Source organism: Mustela nigripes, chromosome 8 (genome assembly GCF_022355385.1).
Source record: "Mustela nigripes isolate SB6536 chromosome 8, MUSNIG.SB6536, whole genome shotgun sequence".
Taxonomy (NCBI): domain Eukaryota; kingdom Metazoa; phylum Chordata; class Mammalia; order Carnivora; family Mustelidae; genus Mustela; species Mustela nigripes.
This window is the reverse complement of record NC_081564.1, coordinates 9973970-9989720: the sequence shown is the minus strand read 5'-3', so window position 1 is coordinate 9989720 and position 15751 is coordinate 9973970. Positions and strand designations below refer to the sequence as shown.

The window sequence follows — 15751 nt, the reverse complement described above, 5'->3', positions numbered from 1 at the left end:
TTTTTTTTTTTTTTTTTTTTTTTTTTTTTTTTTTTTTTTTAATATGGATATGTCAGAAACGGCCAGCCCCGAAGAACTGCCCTGTTTCTGTCTGTCTGTCTGTACGGGACCTGTTGTCCAACCAGCCACCCCTTCCCCGGGAGGGAGGTTTGGGCTCACCTTGATGACTTTGGTCACCCGCACAGGGTGGGGGGCTCCTTGGAAACACTTCTCCTTCAGGAACGTGGAGATGATGTGGACGGCGTCTTTGATCTGCCTGCGGAAATTCGTGTCTGGCAGGAGACGGTATTCAATGAACTTGTCCAGATACTTGGCTGGGGTCTCTTCCAGTTCCCACATGATTTCCAGGTTGGGGACAGGAGTGCCTGTGGCCACAGCTGAAGCCTCCTCCGAACCCTCCTGCTGCCTGAGTCAGTTAGTTTCATTTCCTCGGAAGGGAGGAGCTTAGCTGGGCAAAGGCTGGGGCGGATCCCTGAAGGGCTTCTCCCCTGCCAGCTCCCTTACCCTTTATGCAGCAGCCTAGACTATCAGGCTGAACCTTGAAACTGATGCGTTTTTTTTTTTTTTTTTTTTTTAAGATTTTATTCATTTATTTGAGAGAGACAGAGAGAGCGGGAGCGAGCAGGAGCTGGGGGGAGGGGCGGTGGACAAGGGAGGCTCCCCGCTAAGCAGGGAGCCAGGCAGGCTCAGGGATCATGACCTGAGCTGAAGGCAGACACTTGACCGCCAGAGCCACCAGGCAATGCTGAAACTGTTGCTTTTTAACCGCTATGGGCACCTCACCCAGGAGAAATTGTCATTAGAAACTGATTTATGGTCTCCTGCTTCCTCTTTTTCTTCATTGCTGACAAAACTGTTTTATAGTTTCCTATGATCTTTACAGCAATATATGCACATTGTAAAGTGGAAGAGAAGTCAGAAAAGCAAGACCATCCATGATCCTAAAACTCAAAAACCACTATAAACACTTCGGTATAGGTCTTTTCAGATATTTTTCTTTTCTTTTCTTTATTTTTGTTTAAAGATTTTATTTATTTATTTATTTATTTATTTATTTGACAGAGATCACAAGCAGGCAGAGGCAGGCGGGGGGCGGGGGAAGCAGGCTCCCCACTGAGTAGAGAGCCCCATGTGGGGCTCGATCCCATAACCCTGGGATCATGACCTGAGCGGAAGGCAGAAGCTTTAACCCACTGAGCCACCCAGGCGCCCCTCAGATATTTTTCTAGGTTAACACACACATACACTCACACACAGAGTTCTGTCCTTTTTTTTTTTTTTAATCATCCTGCTATGTATATATTTTCCTTTCGACTAATAGACTTTATTTCCTTTCTTTTCTTTTTTTAAAAGATTTTATTTATTTATTTATTTGACAGAAAGAGAGAGAGAGAGAGATCACAAGTAGGCAGAGAGACAGTCAGAGTGGGGGGGGGAGCAGGCTCCTGGCTCGATCCCAGGACCCTGAGATCACGACCTGAGGTGAAGGCAGAGGCTTAACCCACTGAGCCACCCAGGTGCCCACAGGCTTTATTTCTTACAGCAGTTTTAGGTTTAGAGAAAAACTGAAGAGAAAGAACAGAGCTCCTGTAACAGCACTCCGACCGGTCTGAACGGATAACTTTGTCTCAAGCTTCTGCACTCCTTGCTTGCTGACCTAAGTCCCTTGGTCTGTAGCAGGACAGACTGGCCCTGATATTTGCAGACCGCTGGACTCTGGGACAGAAGGACCAAACTTTCCCAGAGCTTAAGGCTTGACCACATCCAAGTACAGCTGCCGTGAGGCCAGCTCCTGCCTGCAGCCCCCCCTCCCTTTCCCCATGCCTTCCCCTTCAATGCCCCCCAGCTCCTCCTGGACAGGGAAGATGGTCTTTGAGACATCACTCTGCCATCTTCCTAGATTCCCGGCTCCCCAGATAAAGCAGCCCTTCCTTTCCCACTGTCTGTGTCTCTCGAGTACTGATTTTCGAGTGATGAACGGCGGAACCTGAATTGGAACAGGTTCTCTGTCATCTGATACTCTTGCCCATACTTCCCACCCCGACTTCCACACCCCCTCACGAATATGGGGCGGAACCTTTGTGACATCTGGTGAACTGGTATTGATTTGTTATGAACTCGGGTCCAAAGGGTTTGCTCTTTGTTTGTGCAGTCCGTGTAATGTCATGTGTCCACCCTCACGAAATGTGCAGAATCATTTCTGAAAAACACCCTTGGCTCACGTATTCTGTGTGGCTCTTCCTTCTTTCGAACTTCTGCATTTGATGCTATAAACTTCCCAATGAGCACGTCTTTCATGGCACCCCACACATTTCAACTGCTTGTTTTTTTCATTTTCCTTTTTCCTGTGCTTTTTCATTTCCTGTGCTAAAATAGCACAGATTTTTATTTTTTTAAGGATTTTCCTTCTTCCTTCCTTCCTTCCTTATTTATTTGAGCGGGGAGGGATAGGGGGAGAGGGAGAGAATCTCAAGAAGACTCCTTGCTTACTGTGGAGCCCCACAAGGGGCTCGATCCCAGGACCCTGAGAGCCTGACCTGAGCCAAAAGCAGGAGTTGGACGCCCAACCGACTGAGCCACCCAGGCGCCCCCAGCACAGAATATTTTAAAGTTTCTTTTGAGACTTCTTTGACCCATGTGTCAGAAGTGCTGTTGAATCTCTAAAAACTTGGGAATTTTCCAGATATGTTTCTTATATCGATTTCTCACTTAACTCCACTGTGGTGGAGAGCATACTGTGTATGACATCTATGCTCCGGAATTTGCTAGGGGTGTGTTTTATGGCCTCAGAATGTGGTGTAGCTTTGTGGATGTTCCATGGGATCTTGGGAAGAGTTTGTCTTCTGTTTTGGCTGGACGGTGTAGTCTAGAAATGCCCATTAGATACCCTTCTTTTATTTATTTATTTATTTGGCAGAGAGAGAGATCACAAGTAGGCAGAGAGGCAGGCAGGGAGAAAGGGGGAAGCAGGCTTCCTGCTGAGCAGAGAGCCTGACTCAAGGCTCAATCCCAGGACCCTGAGATTGTGACCTGAGTCGAAGGCAGAGGTTTAACCCACTGAGCCACCCAGGCGCCCCTTAACCACCCTTCTTTTAACCAGATCAGCAAATCACCTCCACTCCCCACTCCTTCTGTATAACATGTTGAACTATGCAGAAGGGAAAAGGTGACCATAGAGGGGGGTCTTCTTTTTAGGTGACATGCACTTTGCTTCCCAGTTGGATTGTGTGAATTTCAAAGATTCTCTCTGCTCTCAAATGCTTTCTGGCAATTCCATTTGTCAATGAAATGTATACTGTGAACCTGTGTAAAACCTCGGAACATGAGAGACTCCCATTTCGGGGACCAACACCTCATCCTGGTTTTTGAAACAGGAGCTGCTGAGCACAGGGCAGCTGCCTTCGCATTCTGGATAAAAACTGGCCATTCTGTGAAGTATCTGTGAAAGATATTTTCCTAGTAACTGACCTAATGTACTCAGAAGACTGATGGACGGTATCATGTAATTTCATCTTCTAATCACGATTTCTGGAAAACTGCGTCTGTACATTTCCTAATACTTGCACATTTTGCTAGTGGAGACTCCTGGCTCTCACTCCCCAAGGGGACACATCCATGCGGTTACCTGAGTCTGTGCTCCCCGCAGTGCAATTCAAAGACCCCAAATAAATTATTGTCTTCTCTTTTACTGCTTTCCCTTCTCTTGGTGGATGATACTAAAGATACTGTTGACTGAATACTTATAAACAGATCCAACATGAGGTTAAAAGAGAATCATCCTTAGAAAACCAACACTGAAATCTTTGGAAAGATGCAGTCAAGTTTCACAGCACACTGTATCAAACCGGGTAAGAGTACCACAACTGTAAAAGATTGAGGAAACAATTGGAAAAATCCAGGATTATGGCAGAGCGTGTTTTGCAGGTGGCTTTAACTTATTGTTCCTCTTGAAGACACAGCAACAAGAAATTTTTGTGTTTTATGCAATAGAGACAATGCAGGACTCGAGGCAGGGGGCCTGCCCTCAGCAAAAAGGTCTAGGTCTTTACTGAACAATTGGGAGATTAAGGCACATTTGAGGGTCTTGGCAACCAAGCTAATCCTGACACTCTGATGTCCTACCTAAAGAGTTGCAGACCAAGTGATGTGTTCAAGGTCACACAGCAAGTTTGGGCCAGGGCCAAGTTAGCTATAATTGTCCCACACATGCATGGTGACTTGTGTTTCCAAGGTGCTCAAATGTGTTAGGCCAATGCCCCTGGCAAACCTGATTCAGCAGAGGAGGGGCCAGCCCAGTGGATTCCACAGCACAGAGCATTTTAATCCACTTGTACTGATTTCACCAGGCACCCCCAACCCCTCGACCCTCCCCTTTCCCGGGGCCCATCTTCATCAGCCCTGGTGGGAGACCAGACCCCAGCAACTTCATCTCACCTCTTGGAAATATTTCTAGTTGTTCCCATTTTCCAGATGATGAAACTGAGTCTGAGAAGTGAGTTTGCACATCTAGAGTGTGCCGGTCAGGATTTGAATGCTGGACGGAACTGATTACAAAACTGGCATGCCTTTTTTATTGTCAGGTGCTTTGGGCACTGTATTGCCACACGCATTGTGCTTTACTTCAATGAGGGAAAAAAAGATCGTTAGTCAAGTCAGGCATACCAATAGTTTTGAAAACTTTCCTCATGGAGATTCATCTCGGCTTCTTTGGCAGGTCTACATACCTGGGGAAGGAGCTCAATCATTTTAGAGATGGATATTAGCTTTCTTTTCATCTGTTCATGACTGACTGGTGGCGGTTGCCTAGAATGCTGTGTTGAGAAGGATTCAGAGGCTGCTGGCAGGCTCTGTGGGGAAGATGCCAATTTGATTAGCAATGTCTGCTATGAGCGCGGGGAGAGATTAGTAATGTCTGCCCTGAGCACAGGGGAACCAGTGCCTCCTGCTACTCCTTGGGGCTGGGGGGGTACTCCACAGCCCTAATTGGTATCTCTCTCCACCTGCTGGCAGCTGGCTAAATCATAGGAAACACAGATGGACTAGGACAGTGGTTGGCAAAGTCATGAGGGAGGTGGGAGACACAAGGCATCAACCAGGAAATATATTCAGATATACATCTCATCCCCAGCGTACAGTTAGAGTCTGGGTGTTAGGCGGCAGGGAGAGCATGGGTAGTTTGAAAAGAAAATCTCTACAGGCGACTCTAATAGGCCTATTTCTTCCCTAAGATTGAGAACCACCCTTTTGGGGATAAGAAAAAGATCTTGTCTCTAAACTGGCAATCTGGTGGATGAAACTGATGATTCCTTCTGGGAAGTAACCAACATTCCCGATAAATTGCTTAAACACTTTTGGGATAGGTCTTGGTGAGATTAAGAAACTCCCTGGGAAGTTGGTTAGCTCCTTAGCCCCCAGGACTAAGCCCTCAGGACTGGTGAGGGCCATCTGTGAAGGCTCCTTGCAGGATGGAAGAACATAAGGAGACATGGATGATCTGTGATATTATTAACCAGGATGTTAAGGACAGTGCATCAGGAGTCCAGTGAAACAGCTCCTTTCTGGCATTGCTGCCGTGAGCCATTGGCCATGTCGTTCCCTGCCCTGGGCTTTGGGTTATTCCTCTGTCAAGTAAGTGAGTCAATAGAACTTGGCCTTTGTTCAGCTTTTTTTTCTCTTTGCATCTTGACATTGTCTCATTTCATGCCATGCAGGATTTTCCCCAAGGTTGAAGAAGAAGGGAGAAGAGATGCTGGCCCCCTGTTGGGTGGGCATCAGCAAAAAGCATTCTTCTACCTGGGTATGGAGTCAGCCAACAAGGACAGAGAGACCACATCTGCCTTGTCCATGGCCGAAACCCCAAGGGCTGGTACATAGCAGATGCTCATTAAACACTGACTCTCCAAATAGCATCAAGTATCCTGATGAGGAGGAAGCACTTCCAGAAACCAGAAAGGAAAAACCCAGACCACCAGCTTTTCCTGGATATTCCTACTTTATTTTTGGCTACATCATCACAAAGAAAGGCAGTGGGCGGTTCGGCATGCACTGGAGGGCATGTGTGTATTCTAGGCAGGGAGGGGTTACACTTATCATGGACAGCAGGTGCCCGGTCCGGGGACACCGTGAGCTTGCTGCATGCTGATTCCAGCGCCAACACCAGCGTCAGGCTTGAGCAGTGCAGCTAGCATGCTTTCTCCTCGGGGTGAACCGTGGGAAGGAGGTGGGCCGAGAGTGGACGCCACGGGGACTGACAGAGGGCCAGGGTTGGGGGGCAAGATGGCAGCCTGGAAGCCATTGGCCATCTTGGGGAAGGCGAAGAGCTTGGTGTTTGGAAGATGGTTATTCAAGGCAAGAAATCAGAGTCTTCCGATGAGTTGCGCAGGGAGCTGAGGGCGGGGGCCTTGACTGAGAAAGGTTAAAAGGTGCGTTTGGAGAAAGTGAGAGTTTGCATGTCCATCTGATGACGTCTCTAGACAACGGGCTGTCAGACAGAGGGATGTGATTTTCATGGGGAAGACCAAGGAAACCGGCGAAAAAACAAGCCTTTCTCACGGGGCAGGGAAGACGCCCTGACCCCCGCCTCACATTTGTAACATTGATTCTCATCGCCTTTTCTTCTTTTTTACTATTTTTTTTTTAAATTTGGGGGGAAGGGAGCCCAAATGATTCATGATGGAACTATGGCCGTTGGCATCAGGATCTGTCACTCTCCGAAGCTCACATTCACGATGGTATCTTATGCTCCCGACAAACTTGGTGAAAGGGTGCAGGAGACAGACAGACTGAGACAGCATCATGGACAGAGACATTCAAGGCGATTCTGAGTGAGAGACAGGGCTTGGGGATTCAGAGAAGCAGAGAGGGCGAGGGCCGGACAGAGCAGAGTGTTTACTTAACTAAGAGCAGAGGGAGGGGGAAGGCTGGGGGCTTTGGAGAGCCCCGCCCCCACCCAGACCCAGAGCTCTGGTTTCTAACTGCCTTTTGCACCTACTTGGGGAACCCAGGGGCCGAGGAAAGCCCACTAAGGGGCGTCTACACAGCTGGCGGGAGGCCACCATGCACCGGGGACAGCACCAGCAGCACGCCCAGCGGGGGGCAGGGGGCCCCTGGTTCTGCCACCAGGAGACACGGGCAGGGGTTGAGAAGCACACGGGCCTAACTGGAACTCCAAGGGGGGGGCCAGTTTGAGTTTGCTGGCCAAGCTGGGGAGGGGGCGAGGCTGGCTTAAGGTATTTTTTGCTGTTGCTATTGAACCCCCTTAGAAAGAGGACAAGGAGACGGGGGGGGGGGGGGGGCGGCCGGGGGGGGGGGGGGGAGGGGGGGGGGGGGGGGGGGGGGCGGGGGACGCGATGTAGGGTTAGGGAGGGAGGAGGGCAGGATGGGGAGGGGGAGGGCGGGGGGGACACTAAAGGGTGTTGGGTTCTGCTCGGAAGCAAACAGAGGAGGCATCCTGAAAGACGGGGCTACCAAGCCCCTTTGTGTGTTCTGCGTGTCCACGTCTGGATGCATTTGGGGCCAGGAGAGTCTGTTCCTAGTCACCGGGGAGTTTAAGCTCGGTGGTCTGTCTTCCTGGCAATCGGGGTGTGTGGCGTGGAGGGGCAGCAGAGGCCTGGAGGTTCTATCTCTGCCCCAGTGCTGGCCCTCGCAGCCTGGTTCCAGGGTATACGCAGACACGACCCAGGAAACGCAGGGTGTGTGTGTGTGTGTGTGTGTGTGTTTTCAAGACCAGGAGGTTCTAAAAACAGTCCTAAATGATGAAGAACCTTTGCAGTTTCCCCAGACAGAAAGGTTGTTAAATTCCAGCCTCCTTGTACAATTCTCCGCCTTCCTCTCCCTCCTGGAGGGACCAGAGAGAGGCTGCAGTCAGGCCCCACAGCACAGCATCGCAGACGGAGGAGAAAGGTCTTTGGCAGCAGTGCCCAAGGTCAGGGGGCACCTCAAAGGTAGGCTTGGGGAGGGAGGGGGGTGGGGGAGGCAGAGAGGAGAGAGGCCAGAGTGCGAAGGGCGGCAGGGTCAGGCTGGCGGGTGACCTGGCATGGGGGTGGGGCATGGAGCTGGGGACCTGGGGGCCCATCCTAATCGCTCGACACGTGGTTCTCGTTCTGTAGCTGGTGCCAGCGCTCAATCTTCTTGTCCTTGTTTTTCAGACACTCGTACCAGTGTTTCAAGCGTTCTCCCTTGGCCGAGATCCCCAGCTGGCAGCCTCCTGGAGGGCAGGATGGGGAGACAGAGGCAGGTGGTCAGCGTGGAGGGGCGCATGGGACTCTCGTTCTGGATCCTAATGTCTAGCTAGGGGAAAGCGGCCGGCAAGCGGTGACCCCTCCGGCAACCTGGGGTCTTTCTCTACGGAGGGCTGTTGTGATGACGTTACCACGGGCCTTCTCTGCCCGCACACCAGCTACTCAGGAGCCCGCCATGGTTCCCTATGGGAGCACCACGTGGTAGCTTCACCATCGCATTTTTTTAAGACCTTCCGTAAGTCGCCACCCCACTCACTGAAACTGTCTCCCGCTACTTCTGGGTACCCCTCGTCTATTTCCAAAGGGTCAGCTCGGCCCCCCTGTCCAGTCCTGCCCCCACTCCCTGGCTTACGCTGTGTGCCTTGCCTGGAGTGCATTCCCTGCTCCACCTTTCATGAATGATCTTCCTCATCGTTGGAAGCGGGGCTGGGAAAACTAGAACCTTCCTCCAGGCCTCACGAATTAAGGGGACTTCCTTTGTACCCTATTTTTGGGGGCCACAGACCCCACTCTCCTCTGTGATTTGGTTACCTGTTCAGCAAATAACCAATCATGACCCAGTCACCCAGCTTCGTAAGCCCTTTCCTATAAAAGCATCCCCAAATTGGACCCAGATTGGTACCCTGGGTCCCGAGGTGGTGTTTGGATGAAACGGCCGCCAGAAGATAGGGAGAGCCCAGCACCTTCTAAGAGAAGCCTGGATCCTCAAGGCTCTTCGCTCCGGGGAGGAGGAGCTTGTCTCTGGGAGTCGGGAGCACTCACCGATGTAATCGTTGGACTTGCCGATGTCATAGTCCCAGACCGAGATGTCCAAGGACTTCTTCGCCAGGTCACTATGTTTGATGTCATAGAAAAACTCCTGGATGCAGCAGAGAAAGACAGGTGAGGGGGAGGGTCCTGATCCTTGGGCATGAGAAGCTAAAGGGATGAGCCCTAGGGATTCAGGGACCAAACACCTGGGAGCAAGGGGACCCTCCTGTTACCCCCAGGACCGACAATCCCCTTTCAACAAACACTCTGTATAGCAAAGACTCTCAAAACCCGTGATTCCCATTTCAGTAACTCTCTAAAATCAGGACTGGCTGGTGGGGTTTTTCTAAGAGAGCTGCTCCTGGTCAGATTTCCTTGAAGGCAAATAGCCGTGAATTCAGTTCTTCCCTTCTGGTCGCTTCAGAAGTAGGTTTCCCTCTCTCCATCATTTAGAGATTGAGGGTAGTCGAGGGCCCTGAGACTGACATGAAGAACAGAGGCTTGGGTTTCCAGACTTTCTACATCATTTTTCTGCCTAACTGTAAAATGCCTTCATGTTCATTGTTTGTTTTTTCTTTTAAGATTTTAAAAAATTTATTTGACAGACAGAGATCACAAGTAGGCAGAGAGGCAGGCAGAGAGAGAGGAGGAAGCAGACTCCCTGCCGAGCAGAGAGCCCGATGTGGGGCTCGATCCCAGGACCCTGGGATCATGACCTGAACCAAAGGCAGAGGCTTTAGCCCACTGAACCACCCAGGCACCTCCATTCATGTTCATTGTTAAAACAAATGAGGAAGCTAAAATAAAATCAAATAAAACCCAACCCCCAAAGCCTGTCATCTAACTACCCCAGAATAGCCACTGTCAACATTTCCCATGTGCGACCACATTAATGTATGTTTTCAAGTCAACATGAATATTAATTTGAATATTACATGAAACATTTGAATATTATGTAAAGTATAATATGAACATGCTGCATTATGAGAGCCTTATTTTCCCGTTTTATAACACGTCGTAAAAAACCAGTTTAGCGCGTTAGCAAATATCTTTCTGGTTTCCTTTAATGCTTAGGTCCCTGTCCCTAACCTCAATATAATGCTCAACAGCAGAGTACTGACGTTGTTTCCAACTTTCCGCTACCATTAATAATCAGAGGAAAGGCACACTTGCAACTCCGTCATTGTGCAAATCCGTGATAACTTATTCAGGATAGATTCTGAGACGCGTATCTCTGAGTTCGTAAGGTTCTAAGATAGAGAGCAGCGATGTACACCACAATGCCATTTGTGGCCAGTAAGAAAGCCGGCCCTATGCGTGTTTGTCCAGTATGTTTATACATCCTGGAAGTGGATGGTAGAGCTCGTTCAGAAGAAGAGAAGTAGGCGATAGAGGCTGGGAAAGGAGGAGGACTGTTGACTGGACATCCGTTGGTACTTTTGGAATTTTCAGATATGTGACTATATTACCTGTTCCTCAAATAAATGGTATTTAAATTACAAAATGTTAAGGATTTTGGACATTTTGACAACAGTTTGACAAACATCCTTTAGGAAGTTGGACCAGTTTGGTCTCTTACCCATGATGCATACATTTCCCCACAGGCTCACCAACACCGGGTACCAACATTTTATAATATTTTTGTGCCTGTTTGTGATGAGATCTGGTGTCTGGCCTTGTTTCTTATCTTCTCTATTGCTAATGAGGCTTACTGGCTCTTTAGATTTCTTCTTCAATGACTTGTTCAGACTCCAGGAGCAGGTAGACAGGACCGCAGTCATTGGCTCCTTACTCAAAATTCAGGAGTCAGAGTTGGGACATGAGGGGTCCAGCTGAAAGAGGGACCTGGGGATAGGATGCACTGAGCTACTGGCCAGTGATGCTCTGAGCTCTGTTTACAAAGAATATTCTCCATGCACATGGATATGGGCACATGCATTTCAAAAGCAAAATGAGCACAAAGCACACTGTATTGTAGTTTTCTTGGCCCACTTTCCAACATTTGGGTAAAAAACAATGCTGACTCTGATCTGACGTCAGATCGTTACATTCAACAGATAGTTCTGGACCCCTAGGATCTGACCGCTTGCCAACAAATAACAGAAATCCAGGGGGACAGCATGACATGCAGGAACACGTGAACCCTGCAGGGGTTTTAACACACTGACTCTTAAGGGATGACTAAGAGTCTTCCGGAGAGGGAGAGAGAGAGAGATGGAAGCCCAGGAAAAGGGAGCAGCAGGCGCAAAGGCTAAGAGATGTACCAAGGACCCGCGCGAAATAAGGTTGACTTGAGGCGGGGAGGGTGAGCTGGGGAAGGGGTGGGACGTGACTTTGAAAGGGCTTGACTGTCACACTAAGAAGTTAAGGAGCCACTGTTGGGTTAAGCAATGGGGAAGAAAAATTCAGATTCATTCTTCAGAAAGCTCATGCTTATATGAGGATGGGCCAAACACAAGGAAGTGAGTCAGGAGTCTACTACAATAGTCCAGATGTGAAATGCCTGACAAGTGACAGTGAGACAACCGGAAGAGGCACAGTACGTAGATAGGGGTCTTAGTAGGGCCTGCTACCCAGGATGGACATGGGGAGTGAGGGACAGAGAGGGGACAGTGCCAACTGGGTGACCGGTAAAAGGCATCACTATCCTTATTTATTTCCTCAAATTTCAGGACCACAGACTACTAGACCCTGGACATGATTTCATTCAGTCTGTCTCCAAATGCAGCTTCTTCCTATGACATGCCTAATCTATAGGTTTTTGTCTTAGGTTTGATTCCCTCTGGTGACAAGGAACTCATTACCTATCCTTTAAATAATTCAAGTGGGTGTATAAGAGAAAGCTTTTTTAAAAAATATTTTATTTTTATTTATTCATTTTTGAGAGAGAGAACATGAATGGGGAGGGGTGGTGGGGCAACAGAGAGGGAGAAAGAATCTGAAGCAGACTCCGCACTGAGCAGGGAGCTGACGCAGGGCTCGATCCCAAAACCATGAGATCGTGACCTGAGCTGAAACCAAGAGTTAGATGCTCAACCGACTACGCTGCCCCGGCACCGCAACAGAAAACTGTTTTGATGTGAATCATGACATTCTAGTACAGAGCTTGTTCCTGCCTCGCACACGGGAAATATCCCAGAGCATGACAAAAGTGGGGTACCCTTACCTCATTAAACTCAGGGTTCAAGGTCTTCTTCTTTATTTGAGTCTTGTGTTTGGCCTTCTTTCCCATGTCCGGTTTCAGCCAACTGAGGGAGATAGAGATGCTATTGCGAAGGAAGCTTAATGAATAAGATCAGCCTCTTGACCCCAAAGGCTCCCTCTCCCGTGCCCAGAGAATCACTGCACAAATCAGGACATGAGTCGACATTAACAACATCGATGTGCATTAGAGCAGAGCTGCCAGGCACGGCACTTAGGACCTGCGGGATAGTTCATTCTCAACAAACCCTTGTGGGTAAGGCTACAACCCCCCATTTCATGTGCAAGTAAATTGAGCATCCAGACAAGTTGAGACATGTGCCCCAGGTCACACAGCTCGGAACCAACCCAGTGCTCGCCTCTTAGCTAGTACTCAGTCCCAAAGGGTCAGATTGAAAGCCTGGATGGTGGTTCCTAGAGTGGCACAATTACCCCTTAGGCTGCCCCCAAGTCCTGGGGAGGTGGTGACTGTATACACAGAAAGGAGAAGATGCAAATCTGATTACAATCAGTCCTCCTCAAAACTATTCAGTGGCTCCCCTTGGACCTTAGGGTAAAGTTCAGATTCCTTGATGGGGCTTTTAAAGCTCTAGTCCAGCCTGCTCTTATGCTACGCTCTTCACCTCACCTCACTCCCCATTCACTCTCCTTTCCACCTCAGGGCCTTTGCACATACCATTTCCTCTGCCTAGACAGCTCTTCCCCAGTGTAAGCACAATGCCTGGCACACAGTAGGTGCTCAACCAGTATTTTCTGGGCAAATAAGTAAGATGGGCCAAAAGCTCCTAATTGTTGGGACACTTGGACTCTCATTAAAGCTGTCACTATGGGGTGTCTGGGTGGCTCAGTGGGTTAAGCCTCTGCCTTCCGCTCAGGTCATGATCCCAGGGTCCTGGGATTAAGCCCCGCATGGGGCCCTCTGCTCAGCAGGGAGCCTGCTTCCTCTTCTTTCTCTGCCCATTTGTGATCTCTATGAAATAAATAAATAAAATCTTCAAAAAAAAAAAAAAAAAGCTGTCACTAGCTGTGCAACTTTGAACCTAAGTGTAGCTTCAGCATGCCTCAGGTTCCCAATCTGCAAAGAGGGCAAGCATTTTTTTCCTTCACTGACAGAACTGCTTTTGAGGATAATTTATTTTATTTATTTATTTTTATTGAAGCATAGTGGACAGTGTTACATTCGTTTCAGGCATACACACAGTGACTTGACAAGTCTACACGTCTACACTTCTGCTGTGCCCACCACAAGGGTAGTCACCATCTGTCACCACGCAACACTACTGGAAAGCCACTGATGATATTCCCTCTGCTGTGCCTTCACCCCTGTGACTCATTCATTCCACAACTGAAAGCCTATACCTCCTACTGCCCTTGAGGACAATTTTATTATTTTGTTTTATTTTTAATTATTTACTTATTTGAGAGAGAGAGAGAGCGCACGCGAGCACACAGGCAGGGGAAGCAGCAGAGGGAGAGGGAGAAACAGGCTCCCTGCTGAGCAGGCTGCCCCCCACCCCCATTCCCTCTGTGAGGCTCTATCCCAGGATCCTGGGATCATGACCTGAGCCAAAGGCAGAGATGCTTAATGGACTGAGCCACCCAGGCACCCCTTGAGGACAATTTTAAAGAAGGGACACAAAGCGGGGACTGAACAGTATGAAGTGCTGAGCAAAGATGAAGGGCAATTCTGATTTTAAAAATCTTAATTCAGGGGCGCCTGGGTGGCTCAGTGGGTTAAGCCTCTGCCTTTGGCTCAGGTCATGATCTCGGGGTCCTGGGATCGAACCCTGCAGCGGGCTCTCTGCTCAGCAGAGAGCTTCCTCCTCTCTCTCTTCCTGTCTCTCTGCCTATTTGTGATCTCTCTCTCTCTCTCTCTCTGTGTCAAATAAATAAATAAAATCTTTTAAAAAATCTTAATTCAATCTTAGACTGATTAATGGCCTCTTGTTAGCTTTCCCATGATGGTCACCAGGGCAACCGTTTTCTGGGTGACCACAGCAATGTTCCTTCCTCTGCAGTGATTGGGCGGATAGAAGAAGGGGGTAGGAGGGAGAATTATTTAAGAAAAGCAGCTTGCCGGTGGCTGGGATGTAACAGATGCCGGACAGTGGCCCATGAGCTAATTTTCTTTATTGGCCCATATGAGAAACAAAACCCAGTTACTCCTAGAAATCAAATTCATCCCCGACTCATGGGTTCTTCTGTTCACTAAACCCTCATTCGAAGAAAATCCAAAGCAGAGTCCACCCTGGCCTAATTCTTTAGCCGTGACCTTAAAGGGAGCACTGCCTTCTATTATGAGAGGGAGGCCAGGAGAGGGAACGTCTCCCGGGCTGGAGGGAACATAAACAAATGCTCTCTGCCACGAGGAGGAACAGGAAGGGTAGTGATTTAGAACCAGAATGGCAGATGTTTAATGAGCACCTACTGTGTACCAGACCCCATGACAAGGCTCCTCTCAGACCTCCAGCCACAGGGGGGCAAAATGGACTGACAAGGTGGCTGGGCTCTGAATTTACCCCAATGTTCTCGCCGTGGCAGTGCTCGCCCTGGGCTCCCAGCCAGCACCTGGGTCAGCAGGAGCCAGCAAGGGCCACCAGGCAGGCCCACTGCCGGGAGATGCAGGGCTCCTGCAATGAGCCATTTTGTGCTCAAGCCTTCCCCATCACCTGGGCTGTAACTTCATCAGAACTGTACTGCGATCTAAGATTCTTCCTGCCCAACCATCCTTCCGGCCCCCTCCTCCACCCCACCTGCTTTCCCTAAGGTCCTCCGCTGGCTCCCTCTCAATTTTTCTTCACGGGCATTTCCCCCCAATAAATCTCCTGCACATCTCATTTAGCCCTGGAGTGTGCTTCTTGGAGGGCAGAACCTAATGACCAATGTTACTATTCCCATTTTACGGATGAGGACATTGAGGCCCAGAGATGTGAAGGCACTAGCCAAAGGTCATACAGCTAGAGCATACTGAGGACTATGGGCTCTAAGGTTCAAACCCAGGCAGTCTGGATCCAGAGCCCAAGCTTTCAATCATATCCATAGAAACACACCTTTAGCTGCCACAAGGCAATGCAGAAGTCTACTGAGAGTAGGGCAAATATTACCATACCAGGAACATTTAGAATTGCTTTCTACATGAGATCTTATTTGAACCTTTTGCCTTGTCCCCATTCCTGGACATAAGTGGCACTACTGTCTCCACTGTGCCCAGGAAGAATCCAAGGTTAGGATAACTTGCTTACAGTTACACAGCGGGCAGCTGGCAGAGACAGGAGTGGAACCCATGTCTGATTCAGTGGTGGTTGTGAGGATGTGCTGCGCGGACCTCCAGCTACAGCACTGCTGACCGAGGTCTCAGCTGCTGCCCTTGGAAACCTAGCCATGTTTGTGCCGTGGCCCCACTCTGGGCTGATGGCTAAAGTTGGCAGGAATATTATGGGATTCCTGTTTCTAGGAGACCTGGGCCTTGTCTGATGGCTGCTTTGGACCTTGAGGACTCTGATGGCCTTGCTGAACTTGCATCCACGATGCTTCCCCTGGCCCGTCTCTCCTCTCTGCTC

General features: G+C 49.2%; 2 protein-coding genes across 8 annotated transcripts in view; both read right to left on the bottom strand.

Moving 5' to 3' along the window:
- Positions 1 to 437, bottom strand: part of LOC132023176 (2'-5'-oligoadenylate synthase 1-like) — a 10324-nt gene extending 9887 nt beyond the window's left edge. The window contains exon 1 of the mRNA XM_059408471.1: positions 160 to 437. Coding sequence (XP_059264454.1) covers positions 160 to 339 — 180 coding nt within the window. The 5' untranslated portion in view covers positions 340 to 437. The remainder of the gene's footprint in view (positions 1 to 159) is intronic.
- A 6912-nt stretch (positions 438 to 7349) lies between these two features.
- Positions 7350 to 15751, bottom strand: part of RPH3A (rabphilin 3A) — a 261251-nt gene continuing 252849 nt past the window's right edge. For all 7 annotated transcript variants that reach the window (XM_059408465.1, XM_059408470.1, XM_059408469.1 and 4 more), the window contains 3 exons: positions 12157 to 12238; positions 9003 to 9099; positions 7350 to 8206 (listed from right to left, as the gene is read on the bottom strand). In XM_059408465.1, coding sequence (XP_059264448.1) covers positions 8076 to 8206; positions 9003 to 9099; positions 12157 to 12238 — 310 coding nt within the window. In that variant the 3' untranslated portion in view covers positions 7350 to 8075. The remainder of the gene's footprint in view (positions 8207 to 9002; positions 9100 to 12156; positions 12239 to 15751) is intronic.